Raw genomic sequence first — 17,175 nt, forward strand, 5'->3', positions numbered from 1 at the left:
AACAAAAGCTAAGCTACTGTCCAAAGACACTGAAAAATTTTAGTATATATACATTTTATTTTCAGCTGGCTTTTGGATGATTAGGGTCTCCCAACAGTTTGACAATTTTCATATAATACTATGAAGAATTTCGTGATTTCCCTTCATCTTACTGCTGCTACCACCTCAATACATCTTTTCTAGTAAAAATTATACAAATCTATGGTTTTTACTCTTCTCATATATAATAAATCCTGTAGATGGTTCACATGCACATTAACTACAGTCTTTTTTCCTCTGCAGTTCAAACAACAAAACCTCAAATATATTACACAAGAGAGGATATGAAACAAGGAAACATCACTATGGTGAGAGTTGAGTAATTTCTATTTAGAAAGATTTACCTGTGTTTCTTTTACATAAACACTAGTGAAAGACTAGGAAAAGTTGGGTCATCTACTGGCATCTGTTTCTTTGCATGAGCTATCCCAAGAGAATAATACTTACTGAGCTAACATGAGTTACAAGATGGACCATAATCCAGAATTTTCAAATTGTCTTGGCAGCTGTTCATTTGCTGAATAGCTCTGTGACTTTCTAAGGAATTCTTTGCTCGATCCTGTCAAGGCAAAGAAAGAGTTTTGATATATACAAAATGCTATCTATGCTTTTGTCTTGAATAATCTCTCTTCACAACATGCTCATTTATGAAGCCTGACTTTACTGTTGAGAAGAGACTGCCAGAATTCTTTTAGCCTTAGGATTTTTTTCTCTGCTGTTGCTGTAATGGACTCTCTTTGGGTCAGGCCCATGGTATTCCTAGGTTTGCTTATACTCAATAGGTTCCTCTTGTTTTTGTTGTTATTGTTGGCCTGAATAATGGCTTCCCTGGGAAAAGCAGGTGTTGTGTGCTTGAAGATGTCTGTTCCAAGGGACAGGGACCTGGGAAACAGCACCCCCAAAAGGAATGAAATATCTTACTCATACCTCTGCAGCAAAGGAAGAAAAGAGTAAAGCTGTGATTTTTATCAGCCCTATCGGCAGAGTAGAGTATAAAGCTTCGATTTAGACTGTAGGGCCCAGTCTACAGTGAGATCTGCATAGATACAGGAATCTACCCACATACAATCACTGCAGGCTATGGACCACACAGTTGCAACCTGACAGAACTTGAAATTTAAATTTATCATGATACCTGTAGGTGTATAAGAGGTAGTACGCAAAGCAGATCAAAGTAGGAAGACAAAATATCTATATAGTTTTAGAAGTGATGGAATACCTCATGCTTATTTCTAGATGTGTTTTGGGGGGCTTGTTTTATTAATGCAGGTCATTGTTTGGCGGCATAACATTGGTGGATAGGGCACCTTGACAAGGGCTTCTTAAACTGCATTCAGAAAGATTATGGACCAGCTTTAGACAAAGTAGAGTACTTGTGCGCAAGAGAACAGTAGAATTTGAGGGGAAAGGCATGTGGAGCAGGAATAATAGTCATAGAGCAGGAGCAGAATCTGCAGATTATACAGGTGGTATATGGCATGGCACAAGGACACCCCAATAGTTAAGAATGATGCCCATGGATTCATTTAAAATGTGTATTAAAAATTCAACTTTTTCAACTATGCAGTTGCAGTAGAAAAAACACAAGCACTAGTAAAATTAATATTTGCTACTCCATCATTTTCTGTGTTAAAGTGCGTGTCTTTCTAGCTCATTATGTCTCATCCTGAAAGATCCCCCAACAATAATCTACTGCTGCAAGAAGTCTACGTAGATGCATCCTATGTCTCTACTACCTCCTTCTTTCTTTACCTTGTGTATCACCTCAAGGTCTTTGTTTTACTGTTTAAAATTAATCCTTTTATTATATTTATATTTAATAATTATTATATTTATAAAATGCATCACTATTGCTGTTGTTATTGTAATACTATTGTTGTTGGTGGTAGTTTTGTTGATATTCATTTATGTCCATGTGTTCATTCAGCAAGTCCCTTCATTGTTCGAAGGTTCTTCTTGATAGGCAGTTTGGAATACAAAATGATTCCAAAGTGCTTGAAAATTGTATATAGTACATACTTGGAGGCGGAGGCAACCCGAGCAGGGTGCGGGGCCCGGGGCAAATGAGTCTGTGTGGGTCCCCGCCCCCTGATGTGAGGAAGCTGGCAGCAGATTCATTGGCAGGGGTGCCAAGTGGCTGGAGGAAGCAGATTCAGTGGCAGGGGTTACAAAGCAGAGCCAGAGGTGGTGCATGTGGGGAGGGGGGCAGTGGTTCTGAGCAGCTAGACGTGAAGCTGGTGGCAGCATGGAGTCACTGCGGCTGCTCCACTCAGCTCCACAGGGCCCCCCAAGAGATTCATGCCCCCCTCCCCGCCCCCCCGGGACAGTCGTGCTTGGAGGAAAGGCTTGCCTAAGACTGTTTAAGTTGCCTTTGATAGGTGGGGCCCAAATAAATGAGGCAATCTTGAAAATGCCAGCCTGAATGATTTTCTCCCTTGTAGCTAGTTATGGGAAGATTTTAAAATGCCTTTGACCACCCTCTAAGTTAGACCAACAAGGAACGTCCTAAAACTTGTACCAGAAACTTGCTTTACAAGCAGGAGGTCCTACCAAAGAAATTCCAGTTTTGGGGTGGTGGTTCTGCTGTTTGTTTTCCTTCAACATTTTGAGGCGTGTGAATACTTATGAAGAAAAGTGGAGGAAAAAGTGAAAAACCTTTATTGTATTTGCTATTCCTTGCTATTTCCCCCCTCTCCCTCCTTGTTTTCCTGTCAGGGTTTTACTTGCATTTTAAAATTTGTTTATTGGGTTTCATTTGAAAGAGTAAACTTGGCTTTGTTTCTTGATTTACTTTATATGCATTCTAATGTATTTCTCCAGTTATTTGGCCTGTTGTTTTTCTTTTCTGCGACAGTGGCTGGAGTAGCTCTTTGTAGCTCATGTCATGTCAGTGTCCAGCATCGGCAGATACGTGTCTACTAGGGCTGTGCAAAACAGCATCGTTTCGTTTTGACTTCCGTTTTGACATGGCAGTGTTTCATTTTGAGTTTCATTTCATTTTGAAAGCACTGTTCCATTTTGTTTCCTTGAAACTGTTTCACTGTTTCGATGCTGTTTCGACATTTCACCCATAGGCTATAACGGGGAAGCATTAACATTCCAATAACTTTGTCATTTTTTGGCAGATTTGGATGAAAACAGCAGGGATGGTAGCCCCTGATGAGGCACAAACCCTGCCAGCTTTCAAGGAGATAGGTGCAGGGGTTTCTGGGAAACTGCACCTCAAGCTGCTGACAAGCAAAACTCATGATATGTGTGACTTTGTATGTGTGTTAAGGTGTGCCCTGACTGGCGCTGAGGCCTGTACATAACATGGCAGTATGCCCCAATGAGGCCTTCTCCTGGCCAACAGCCTCAGACCAGTTGACCACTTTAAATGACAACAGGTAGAATAATAACTTAGTGACTGCTAGCACAGTAGAACCAGCAGCATCTCAGGCAGCCAAACTGTGAAAGAGCCTTTCTTGCCTTTCCTGCAGGAGCTTCTTCTCCAGTGTGTGCTTTAAGGCAAGCCCTCACTGTGTGACTGTGTGTGCATGTTAAGGTGCACCCTCACTGGCACTGGGGCCTCTACACAACACAGTAGTGTTTCCCAATGAGGCCTCTTTCTCTTCTGCAGCCTCAGCTCAGTCCACCACTTTAAATAACAACAGGTAAAATAATAACTTAGTGACCAGCCACAGTAGCATCAGCAGCATCTCAGGCAGCCAAACTGACAGAGCCTTTCTTTCCTCTCCTGCAGGAGCTTCTTCTCCAGCAGCTGCCAGAGAACTTTCCCTGCCAGCCCCAGCCCTGGGGCTTAGATGTGCCCAGGTCCCTGCGTCCTTCCGGTCAGGTGCTAGGGGTGTTGGTCTAATGACATGGCACTGGCAGACAAGGTTATTTGGGTCAATTTAATCTGGTATCTTTTAGCAGACCAACTGAACAGTTACAGAAATATATCTTAGCAAGGAACAGCACACACACCAACTGCAGGTGCTTCCTCAGCCTGACAAAGGGTTTTTCAACCCAAAAGCTGGCACCCCAGGCAGCTAAGCTGAGCTCACCTGGAGCCTCACAACTCTACTACAACCTTCAAGCAAGCTTCAGCCTGTCAAAGACATGACAAGTCTGGGTTTTCCCCAGCCAGGACTGTGTGCTTGTGTTATGGTGGTTACAGTGCTTCCTACCCACCTTTCACCAGGGGAATCCTTGGTCCTGGCATTTTCTGGGGCTGCTGCAGCACCAGCAGCAGTCCCACCAAGCTTCCTGACCCTGGCAGAGTGCAGTTTTAGTGGTTATACCCAGGACCAGGGGCCTCCTCCTTCCCCATAGCCCCAAACCATACCTTCAAGTTCATCCTGGCATGGAAGCTCAGCAAGGACATGGTCTTCCGCTGCTGGCTGGTGATGCAGTGTGTGCCCCCTCCAGCTCTGAGAGTGGGGCATTAAATGGTTTTAAAGAAAAGAAACAAGAAAATAGGTGAGGATGGAGTGAAGAGGATGGCATTCATTCTGTCTGCATCTAGAGCTTGGGGAACCTGAGCAGTGGGAGGTTCACCTTGAGGAACACCAGCTGTTCCACCAAACCAGGATCCAAGAAGGTGCAGTGGGGTGTTACTACATCCCCAGCAATTCTGAGTACCCTCTTGCTTGGAACACTGATCAGTGGATAGGACAGGTGTTCCTGGGCAACCATGGCCATATCTGGCCATATCTGGCTGTGGCTTGCCCAGTAGATCAAGAGGTTACATAGTAACAGCTCCATGCCCTCAGTGAGATAGGCAGCCACCAAGGCCTGAGCACTGCCTGCCTGATGATGGGGTCTGGGCCCCACCATGGAAGCCATTCCCTTGACCCACTATGTCAGCGCCTGTGGTGAAGGAGGAGACTGGCTGGTGGGTGGTGTGCAAGCATGGGACAGTGGATCCCCCTCTTCTACATCCCCCCACCTCTGCCGTTTTGCCTCCCTGACTCTCTTCACTAGCACCTCTGTTGACCAATTCAGGCTTTGGCTGCTGCCCTTCACCCTTGGGTCACACATGGCAGCCAGCACGTGGACTGTACTGGATCACAAGGTATCAAGCCATTTCCTGATGCCCTTCTTCAACCACCTCACCAGTGCTTGAACATCTGGTGACAGCAGCTTGCCCCAGCCAGGAGCATTGATCCCTTGGAAGCTCTCCATTTGGATCTGAAGTTCCCTCACTACAGGGATCACCTGGCTAAGGAGGGCATTGCCAGTTCTGAGGGTCTCAATGGCCTTGAGGAAGGGCTTGAGGGCCACCAAGATCTAGGAGATGGTATCCCAATCAGCTCTGTAAGGGAGCCACTGATCCCAATCTCCCTGAGCAAGTCCATGTCATGGATGGTCTTCTGTTTGTCCACTAGCCTCTTAAGCATCAGATATGTGGAGTTCCACTGAGTCTCTACATCCTGCATGATTTTGTGCTGCAGGATGTTCAGCTCTGCTTGTTTGTCCTGCAGCATCTTGCCTCCTTTGATGCTCTCGTGGGAGTAGCCTGCCATGTTCTTGCATTTTGAAATGAGCTTGCTGGTGGTGCTGGTCACTGGCAGCCCTGTCCTTCTCCAAGGCATCCATAACTATGAGATGGAACTTGTGTGCCACACAGCGGATGCCAACAATGTTGGCATCATGGACTGCCTTGACCATATTGAATGAACCTATGAATCTATGAATCTATATTGGCCCCATTGTCCTTGGCCATGGCCTTGACCATATGGGCCTTGGTGACCATGGGTAAACTTGCCCTGTGAGGTGAAGTGTAGGGCCACCTGTGGACCTACCTTGCACAGCTCCTTCTTCAAGTACTCCCTGCATGCCTCATACAGGGAGGGTACCACCGTCCTGCTGAAGGTGGTACATGCAGGCATTTGGTAGGATGGGGCTATGAGCGCCATGAGCCACCTAAACCCTGGCCACTTAACTAAGGAGAAGGGCTGGCCATCCACAGCAAGCATCTCCCCAAAGCTCTGAGTGATCTCACTCGCCCTCTCAATACACCCCACTTTCTGTCTGCCTGTCCCTCACTGTTCCAGGGTGGCCTACCTCTGCTTTGAGGGATGAAGGCTTTGAAGTGAAAAGTGGACTTCCCTTTGGGCATGCTCCTGCTGGTGCCAGGCTAAGGAGGAGCAAAGGCAAGGGCGTGGTGCCTGCGGAGATGCATCAGCATCCCCATGGTGCTCATGTGTTTTGTTTCCTTGCCCTGGCTGGTTTTGGCTTGGCAGTACAGGCAGATAGCATATGTGGGATCATCTGAAAGCTCAAAATGATCCCAGACCACACTACCCACTCACTTCTGGGATGCATGTGCATATGTGGATGCTGCAATATCCACCTCCTCAGCAGGAAGAGGCACAGAAACAGGAGGAGTGGATTCAGCTGAGCCACTTGCCTCTGTAACCTCTACCTCAGCCTCCTCTGAAGTGCCTTCTGGGGAAAGTGACCTGGCTCTAGGGAAACTTGAGGGGTGTGGAGCACAAACTCAGCCAATTCCCCCTTCTTCCCCAGAATTTCCCTTGCTAGGACACTCAGATCCAGATCCACCTCCAGCTCTTCTTCTGGCATTGGAAGGCTCAGCATGAGAAGTGAAATGGGGGTGGAGGAGACTGTTATACTGGTGCTGGTGCAGGTGCTGGTGCTGGTGCTTTTGCTTGTTTTCATGTTGGTTGAGGGTGGGGGTTATGGCTGATGCTCTTAGACAGGATGCAGACTCAGGCACAGGAAGTGGCACTGGCACTTCTCCCCTCTTCTTGCTGCCTGTACTAGTGGAAGCCTCATGCCTGTTTGCTGTAGCAAAGAGGCTACATCTGAGTTTTCTGGGCAGGGGGGAACTTATATGTCTCCCTTTACCCCCTCTTCTGCCCCTCCCTAAAGGCTTGCCAGCTGCCTTTCCAGAACACTTCATGATGTATTTCATAGTTTCTTGTTTTTATAAAAATATATAAATGTATATATGTGTTTTCCTATATAAATTCTATATTAAAATATGCTATATTATATATGCATATGTGTGTCTTTCTATATAAATTCTATAGTATAATATGTAATATGATTATGAAACTGAAAAAAAATCAATTAATATAATAAAATAAAAGGGTCTAGAAAGAAAGCAAAAGGTATTGCGGAATCCCACTTGCTAGGCTAGCAAGTAGGAAATCAATGCTAGTAGTAGCCTTTGTTCCTGAACTTCTGGAAGATAGCTGAGTAACTGACCCCAAGGCAGAAAGCGGGCCAGTTCAAACAATGTTGCCTTTTACGCTGTTGTTCTATCCCTCCCCCAGAGCACTGGGATTGGAAGGGACCTCAGGGAAGGATCACAGTCACTGGCCAGCTACACAGTCAATATGAGAGCAGTCTTTCCCCGCTTTTCCTCCTCCCCCTCCTTACTTTCTGTTTCCTTTCAGGCAAGCCCAGCTTCAGCTTCAAAACCCAAAACATTTCAAAACTTTCAAAACATTTCATCTGCCCTCATTTCATTTTGAGGCTGTTTTGAAGCCCTTCATTTCATTTTGATTTCACTGTTTTGAGCTCAAAATGAATTGAAACAGCATCAAAACAAAACAACCGGTGAAATTTTGCACAGCCCTAGGGTCTACCTCCAAGACAAAGTGAGCAGATTAAGGATCCTAAATAATGGCCTCCTACAGGGAAGGGTTCTTGCCCCTTCAATATTTATATAAGCAATATGCCTACTACCTTTTTGAGGAAATTAGCATATGCCAATGACCTGGCACTAACCACCTAGGCAAGGACGTTCAAAGAGATTGAAGACATGCTGACATTAGACCTGCCAATAACAGCAGGATATTTCTGCAAGTGGAGGCTGCGACCAAATCCAGCTAAGTCCATCAGCTCTGTGTTCATCTCAATTACCCCAAAGCATATGTTCATCATCACAATGTCACCTTTTGTGGACAAAAATTATAACATGATCCAACTCTGTCCTACCTAGGTGTGACACTGGACTGCACCTTAACCTTTCATAATCATCTTCAAAAAATAGCTGTGAAAATTAAGAGTTGGGTGAACACAGTGCAAAAACATGCTGGAATGAGCTGGGATCTGCACCTCTGCTCTAGTATTGGTTTTCTCAATGGCCAAGTACTGTGCACCTGTCTTGGCTTCTAGCACTCATACCAAATGCATGCTATAACTGGAACCCTGAAATCTACACCAATTCACTGGTTATCAGTACTGGCCAATATTGCTCCTCCATACATTTGTCATGATGAAGCTACATACAGGGAGGTTGTCTGTATGAATGACAACCCAAGCCTTAGCATCCGTAGAGCTTTAAGGAACCTCCCAGCTCACCACTTGGTCTCCCAGAAATCTTTGTGGACACATGCACAAGTCCTTGTAGGACACAACAGTACAGTAGCTTGGAGGAAAGCGTGGAATGAAACCACCATTCAAAATAAATATATATATAATTTCTGACTCCCCAATAAAGCCTCCTGGTTTTGGCCTTTCATGAAAAACATGGAAGGTTCAAAATCGGATCTGAACTGGGCATGGCCTCTGTGGTCACTTAATGCACAGATGATGTACTAGGAGTTCTGCAGAATATTATTTTGGCAACCCTGACAAACTATAGATCATATAACACTTTGCCCTCTACACAAATTTGATGGTGACATTGCAGAGATACATTCCCTTTTCTCAAGAGCATTAGACTGGTAAACTAACCTCAAACTGGACTTATAATTGTTGCTCCAAGTCAACCATATGAAAGAAGAAGTGTCCATGTTCTGCATTTGAAGAGCTAAGATATTTTGAAATGTGGCAGACTGATATCAGTTGCAGATATGAACTAGAAGCAATGCTTGTGCTAGGATTGACTGTAACTTTCAGTGATCTTTAATTTCAAATAAAGGGTTAAACATTAATTAAACACAAAATTAGGAAAATAGTAGCTGGAGGACCTCTTTAAATATTTTCTTGTTATAGACACTAAAGGGTGGAATTCAGACAACATTGAGCTAATGGAAAAATTCCCATTGATTTGGGGGAGTAAGGATTATACCCTGAGTCATCTAGGCTTGCAGATGTAAGATGCAGTCCTGGGGAAGATGACACAACGCTGTGCAGGACAGTCCATGACAAGTTCTTCAGAGGATCAAGGCCTTGAGGTTGTATATAGCATGTTGCCAGTAAGATGCTGGGCAACTTTTCTAGTTCACTCACTTGCAAGTTAACTTTCATCTAAGTGCAGATATTTGCGAACATGGCTTAGTGTAAATGTCAGTAATCAAAAGATTTTTAAATAAGCAAAAAACTTATTTTTGGTACCTATCTACCTGCTATGTGTTGGGAGTTCTGCCATTTTTTAAAAATGAATAGCTGAAATATTAGTAAGACTTTATTTCCATTTTCCTAGGACTCCCCAAGGTCTATAGTTTTCTTTGCGGAAACAGTTGCCATTAAATATGCTGTATGTCAATGCAGCAGTGAGGTGGTTAATTTTGACTGAATATTATGCTATATAACCACTTGGCATTTAACTTGAAAAATGACTTTCTGCTTCACCTGTCAGCAGCCCAGTTCTCATCAAATAAGTGAGTGAGAAAAATTTTTAAATTTCAATTTCCTGATGCTATTAGACACTACTTCTTCCATACTTAAACAGTTTAGCAGTGCATGTACATGTTTTGGTATTCATGCCATGCATCACACTACATGCTATTACAATAGCTTTTTTGTTTAAAGGGTAAAGAGATGCATGGATCTTTATCTTGGGGTTAGGAAAATGTATTGCAGGAACATGGCCAATCAGGTTTCTGAATAACTTTGTAACATAGTACCATAACCCTGATGCAGTGCAAGGAATTTAAAATACTAGGTGGCTGTGACTCTGAGGAAAGAAAGCATTCTAAATGAAGTAAGCATGCACGGTAATCTTGTACTCTACTTCTCTAGAAAATCAATGACTTAACGTAGCACTAATCTGTTTGTAACCTTTATTTTGCCAGTTATTCCTTTTGTAAATCATGCAACAGAATTGCATGCATTTTCTGTATGTGTTTAAGATTAAAAACATTTAGCTTTGTGTGTCTTCCTTAATGTCTATTTCAAACAACCCTATTACAGCTTTTTTAATTTAGTTTATATACCCCCAAACAGCAAGGGAACTACAGGGATATAGATGTGGCACAAGTGAGAGATTGTACCATTTCTATTTTTCCTATTATCTAACACCTTATTCATTTCACCATTGATAAATCTTGGGACATTTTACTTGGTTACAAAAAAATGTATCATCCCTTCTCTGTTTTTTTTCCCTGACATTATTTTTTATTGCATTATATAATGTGCATAAATCCATAGTTCCATAGTAGTAAACATCAAACAGTATTTGAAATAATAGTTCCTTGTAAATCTAGACTGGTATCACTAAGGTTATTGTTGTTATTGCTATTATTTATTCATTTATTTGTTTAGTATCATCTGTTGACTCACTGTCATGGAATACGTGGTATTAAAAATAGATGCAGAGAACACGGGGGGTACTTAGGGATATATAGGAAGGAATAACCTGAAGAGCTACTTGAGTATATTTATGGTAAAATCTAAGAAAGCAAGTGTGTAAATACTATCACTTACATGTAAGTAGCAGGCTACAGATTTGATTCTCTTCTGTGTTGTTCCCATTTTACTCCAGTGTGTGTCCACCCGTGTGCATTTACTGTGCAGAAACTGAAATTACTGTGCAGTATGGGTATGTGTCTACACATGGATGTCCATACTGAGCAGTAAATATGGCAATTTATGCCAATTTGAGCATAAATTTGATACCTACATGATGTAGGTATCAAATTTATGCCCAGTTACTTACTGTGCAGTAATGCATGCATGCAGTAACCCAGGGGGCCTCTCTGCTGGGTCTGCCCAGCCACTAGGGGCCTGGCCTGAGCCAGCTGTAGGGCTCCTGGCTGGATGCCTCTCCTGGCTTCAACTTGGAAGTAAAGTTAATCCCAAAGGCTGGCAGCCATGTGGCCGGAGGCTGTATCTCCCCCCACCCAAGGGCCACAGGGGTACATGGCAGGCTGCTGTGACCTGGGACTAAATTTAGTTGTGCAGATGCTGGCCTATTCCCACTTACTGTGCATAGTATCATAGTATCATAGTGCTTAGGGTTGGAAGGGACCTAAACAGATCATCAGGTCTGACCCCCTGCCCTGGGCAGGAATAGGAGCCAGAGTCATATCATCCCAGCCAAATATCTGTCCAGCCTCCTCTTGAAAACCCCCAAGGTAGGAGAGAGTCCACCTCACTTGGGAGCCCATTCCAGAGCCTGGCAGCCCTAACTGTAAAATAATGTCTCCTGATGTCCAGCCTGAACCTTCTGTCTAACAATTTGTGGCCATTATTCCTAGTAACTCTGGGTGGTACCCAGGGGAACAGAGCCTCTCTCAATTCCCGCTGGTCCCCCCAATGAGTTTGTAAATGGCCAACAGATCCCCTCTCAGCCTTCTCTTGTAGAGGCTGAATAGGTTCAGGCCCCTTAGCCTCTCTTTGTAGGGCCTGCTGTGCTGCCATGCAAGTGGCCCTTCTCTGGACCCACATCCCTCTTGAAGTGCGGCGCCCAGAACTGGACGCAGTACTCCAACTGTGGCATAGAGGGGAAGGGTCACCTCTCTGGACCTGCTTGTGATGCATCTGTAGATGCACGACAAGGTGTGGCTAGCCCAACTGACCGCTTCCTTACATTGGCAGCTCATGTTCATCCTGGAGTCAACAATGACTCCAAGATGCCTTTCTGCCACTGTGTTGACAAGAAGGGTGTTCCCCAGGTGTGTTGCAGGTTCCTTCTCCCTCAATGCAGCACCTTGCACTTGTCTGCATTGAATTCCATCCTATTCTCATCCACCCACCCTTGTAATTTGTCTAGATCTAGCTGGATTCTGTCCCTCCTCTCCAGTGTGCCCACCTCGCCCCACAACTTGGTGTCATAAGCGAATTTGGACAGTGTGCATTCCACACCCACATCCACATTGCTGATAAAGATGTTAAACAGTACAGGCCCCAGGACTAAGCCCTGGGGGACTCCACTGCCCACATCCCTCCAGGTCAAAAATGACCCATCCGCCATCACTCTCTGGGTGCAACCGTCCAGTCAATTTGCCACCCATCTGACTGTGTAGTCATCAATGCTACAGGCACCTAGTTTTTTTTAAGAGAATGTGGTGGGAAACCATGTCAAAGGCCTTCTTAAAATCCAGGAAGATGATATCCACCCTGACACCTGTCATGACCCAAAGGTCTGATTTTGTGTGTACTTCGGCACTAGAATTATCCCCGTGGGATTACAGCTTCATTGCACGGAGGAGTTTTGCTGCACAGAGAACCCGTGTGCAGGGGAGAGAGTTCCCGCCACTTTGCAGCTGTCTTTGCAGGGTGCATTTTCTTTGCAGCACAGAAATGCACGGTGCAAAGAGTTCCCGCTCTTAGAATGCAAATTTGTTCCCCGCTATTGGCTAGTTCTAAATTATTCCCACGTGGTGGCTAGCGATTGGCCTGCTAGTCGTATAAGAGGCTTGAGCAGTTTCCGCCCAAGCCGAAGAGGACTCCACATCCATCTCGTGGGGACTCTGGGTACACGGCAGGGTAACAGAAACCCTGTGTGAGACTCAGAGGAGTTTGGCGGCCTGATCCACCGCCCACCTCTTCCCGTCTTCATGTGGTAACCTTTTATAAGACGTATCTACGAGTTTTGAGGCGCGCTTGTCCTGGACATCCGGAGTTCTGTTTACGTGGAGCCTAGCAAACTCCACGTGATTGTTCGTGTTCTTTTGTTTGTAACCGCAACTCAAGCAAGTTTTCAGCCTGCACCGTGACCATCTCGGTGTAAGTAAACAATCTTAAAATCAACCATTAAGCATTTGTGCCTAATTCTAGCTCGGCGACCGCCCTCTCTGACCCGGCATGCCCGGGCTGCCGGCCACAGCCCGCGTGCAGCGTGACAAGGGCCGCGGGTTCGCACCCAGCCCACACATGGCAACGAGGATGGGATCAGGAGAGGGCTCGCTAGAGTTAGAATTAGTTGAAAACTGCCCTTGGAAAAGTGGGAGACGCAACGTAGCAAGTGTTGCGAAACCGGAGGCGCACATCGCGTACCACCAGGCGGGCAGAACGGGTAAGAGATGTGTCAGTGGACGCCTTTCGCTAAAGGGAGAAGAGGGAGCTTCTGAAGACGGAGCCCTAGAAGGGAGAGAGGTGTATCTTCACCCTGCGGCGTTCGGGTGTATCATGAGCGACGAGCGGGTCCTGTACAGGCCCCTCGATACTGTTTCCCTCGCCGAAGTTGACCTGGTGAGCGCAGTGGACCCGACCCTCACCCGGGAGTGTGTCCGTTACTCATGATGTGCCCGGGAGATGGGGGAGCCGATGCCGATCGGCTGGCTCTCCCCTTGCATGGTAATACCTAGACTGAGGGGTCGCGATCTTCCGTCCAAGCTCCGCAAAAACCCGGAGACGGAGGAGCGCGCCGTAGATGAGAGAGTGGTCCTACAGTGCGACAAGGGGGGAGAATTGAATGCAACTTTTCAAACTATGACGGATCTAATGAATAAAACTTTAAGTTTGAAGACCCAGCTGCGTATGGCCTTTCGGGCGGTCAGAGAAACGGCTGAGAGAGGGGATCTTAAAATGCCACGACAAGATGGCGCCGAGCAGAAAGAAGACCGCGTGGAGAAGCCGGAAAAGAGGGATGGAGCTTCGGAGGAACCCGCGAGGGTTCAGCCAGTGACTCCACCCAGCGATGTAGTGTCGATTCTGCCGACCACACCCCTCTGCCGACGGGAGGGGCAGTCAAGCGGAGGAGTGCATCCGCCCCTCCCGCCTGAAACAGCGACAACCCCCACTGTAACAATAACTACAGCTCCAACAGAAACAACAACAACGACTCGTGAAGAAACTGATCAGCCTGCAGCATCAAGCAGCCAAGTCATCAATCCGCAGAGTGCAGTTCATGCTACTACCTATTACGCTCGCTCCAGAGCCGAACTGCAAAATTTGTGTAGAGAGTCCAGGATCCAACCCGAGGAAACTCTGGCTGTGTGGTTGGGACGTCTGGTCGTGGAGCTTGGGTCCGACCTCCTGGACCAGGAAGAGGCAAGCTTCTTGGTGAGACAAGCTTCATGGAGTAGGGGACATGTCACTAACATCGACATGGTGGCGTTTAGCATCCACTGGCCTATTCCAATTCCAGCGCTTGTGGCAGGAGTAATCAAACAAAAGGCCCATGCATGGCATGATGGACGACCAGAGCACACCGGTGCAGAACAGCTTGTACTGGCTATCATCGGAGTTTCGTATTGCGCCTGGAACCCAAGAGTATGTACGCTGGGACTGACACCGCTCCAGCGAATGTGACCATGGCCTCATCGTCACCTGCGAGACCCTGGAACTGTTCCGGTGACCATCGACAGCATAGACAGTTGTCTTAAGGTCTACGGGCAGAGGAACATAGTGGTTTTGCAAATTGTGCTTAACCCAATGGTCGACCACCCTGTGAGTAGTCTCCTTCATCAGTTGCCGAGATTGCGTGTCCTAATGGAGCCAAAACTGCCCAGTGATCGGGAGTGTCAACGCCCAACTGAGGCTCAGAACACAAGACGCCGCGAATCTGAACGTCCAGTATTACGCCAGAGAACGCAAGAGGAGCGATACATGTTTGGATTCCTCCTGCAGCATTCTGGACTTAATAAGCGACAGCTTCGGATTTTGGGGGATGCGGGACAATGGCAACTAGCCTATGAGTTAGGTTTTCATTACCTAGAAGAAGGTGACGACGACTCCTCGACGATTTCGTCGAGTTGTTGAGTGTGAAAAGAGAGAAAGAGCTGTCCAGTATAGAGCCGTGTTTAAATATCTGTATTTAATAGTGGTAGTAAGTTTAATTGACTGCATTATTGTGCGGTCCCATGTAATTTTGTAAATAATAGTAAAATAACCATTTTAAGAAAGTTCTTTTATAGATCCAGGATTCGAAGTGCATGGTGGAGAGAGGCCCCGAGAGGGGCAACATCACCGAAAGGAGCGAGGGCCTGACGCGCGATTCCACCATGACGCCCACTGAAGCCATGATCGTCCAGTTTTTTGTTACGAATGTAATTATGTGTATATGTGTGTGTGCCGGCTATTATTTGATTTGATCCCTTGAGGATGAAATTTTAGTGTTAACTAATTTTGTATTTGTTCGTTTAGTTTCACAAACAGTTAACAGAGCTACTAATAACCCGGATGATGGACATATAGTATAATTCTATTGTGCCTTCAGCAAGGGGGGATGTCATGACCCAAAGGTCTGATTTTGTGTGTGCTTCGGCACTAGAATTATCCCCGTGGGATTACAGCTTCATTTTACGGAGGAGTTTTGCTGCACAGAGAACCCGTGTGCAAAGGAGAGAGTTCCTGCCACTTTGCAGCTGTCTTTTCAGGGTGCGTTTTCTTTGCAGCACAGAAATGCACGGTGCAAAGAGTTCCCACTCTTCGAATGCAAATTTGTTCCCCGCTATTGGCTAGTTCTAAATTATTCCCACGTGGCGGCTAGCGATTGGCCTGCTAGCCGTATAAGAGGCTTGAGCGGTTTCCGCCCAAGCCGAAGAGGACTCCACATCCATCTCGTGGGGACTCTGGGTACACGGCAGGGTAACAGAAACCCTGTGTGAGACTCAGAGGAGTTTGGCGGCCTGATCCACCGCCCACCTCTTCCCGTCTTCGTGTGGTAACCTTTTATAAGACGTATCTACGAGTTTTGAGGCGCGCTTGTCCTGGACATCCGGAGTTCTGTTTACGTGGAGCCTAGCAAACTCCACGTGATTGTTCGTGTTCTTTTGTTTGTAACCGCAACTCAAGCAAGTTTTCAGCCTGCACCGCGACCGTCTCGGTGTAAGTAAACAATCTTAAAATCAACCGTTAAGCGTTTGTGCCTAATTCTAGCTCGGCGCCCGCCCTCTCCGACCCGGAGTGCCCGGGCTGCCGGCCACAGCCCGCGTGCAGTGCGACAAGGGCTGCGGGTTCGCACCCAGCCCGCACAACACCCTCATCCAAGGACTTTGTGACCTGAACATAAAAAGAAACCAGGTTAGTCAGGCAGGATCTCCCTCAATGCACCTGCGTTGGTTGCCCCTGAACATTACCTCCCCTGCTGGGCCCTTGCAGATGTGCTCCTTGATAATTTTCATGAAGGTCTTCCCAAGGACCGAGGTAAGACTGAGTGGCTTATAATTGTTGGGGTCCTCCTTTCTCCCCTTCTTGTAAATGGGGACCTTTTCTAATCCTCTGGTACCTGGCCAGTGCCCCATGAGTGCTCATATAGCCATGCTAGGGGCCCCGCTATGACTGTCTCCAATTCCCTCAGCACCTCAGTACCTTACTGTGCAGTAAATTTAATCCAGCATAAATGCATCTGTAGATATGCTCACTTATGCCAGTGGAGTTGCATCAGGGTAAAACAGGTACAGCACAGTAATGAATCAGGTCCAATGGTTTTGAAAATCTATTACCTCCATTTTTTATAACTAACCATTGCCCTCATACTCTGACCATCAGGGTCCTTTAGTGTGTCTCAAAGTAGGCACCCCAAACTTGAGACACAGGTAATTACCTTTGAAAACATTGGTCATGATGCTCAGTAATACTATATTTAACTGTGACAAATGTGTAGGCATATATATTATATCTGAAAGAGAACAGTGTGACTTTCCCTGTGGGTCTTTTGTTGTAGCATTGAGAGCAGGTAGGTTGTATGTGAATAAGAAAAATTAAATGCAGCATGGACGATGCTGGCATAAGTATGGGGTTTTAGTGACAATGACAATAGAAACACTGTGTCCTTAGGGTTGATTACAGTTATGCTCTCACATTTACAGGAATTACTATTTAATGAAACAGTTGTAGACACATATAACCTGTGGGTAAATTAATACTCTCCTTGCATAATGTTTTGCTGGTTGTTAACTTCAGTAGTGTTACTTGGGATTTATGCCACTACAACTGAGAGCAGAATGTCTCCTTACATTTATTCCATTTTGGAGATGAGCAGGGTACAGACTTTTTGGAGGGAACAGACTTTTTATTTCCCTTTTTTTTATGTTGCTTTGTCCCAGCAGAGACAAGAAAATCCATTTG

At 45.9% G+C, this 17,175-nt stretch overlaps 1 protein-coding gene across 6 annotated transcripts in view; it reads left to right on the forward strand.

Annotated features, from left to right (window-relative positions):
- The window catches only part of LOC106738670 (uncharacterized), an 87,383-nt gene extending 71,426 nt beyond the window's left edge, over nucleotides 1-15,957 (forward strand). For 3 of the 6 annotated variants that reach the window (XM_059713834.1, XM_059713835.1, XM_059713837.1), the window contains exon 8: nucleotides 283-15,957. In XM_059713834.1, the coding sequence (XP_059569817.1) occupies nucleotides 13,417-14,415 (999 nt within the window). In that variant the 5' untranslated portion in view covers nucleotides 283-13,416 and the 3' untranslated portion in view covers nucleotides 14,416-15,957. The remainder of the gene's footprint in view (nucleotides 1-282) is intronic. The other 3 variants (XM_059713836.1, XM_059713839.1, XM_059713838.1) reach the window with 2 other exon arrangements.
- The last annotated feature ends 1,218 nt before the right edge of the window (nucleotides 15,958-17,175 follow it).

This window comes from Alligator mississippiensis, chromosome 10 (genome assembly GCF_030867095.1).
Source record: "Alligator mississippiensis isolate rAllMis1 chromosome 10, rAllMis1, whole genome shotgun sequence".
Classification (NCBI taxonomy): Eukaryota; Metazoa; Chordata; order Crocodylia; family Alligatoridae; genus Alligator; species Alligator mississippiensis.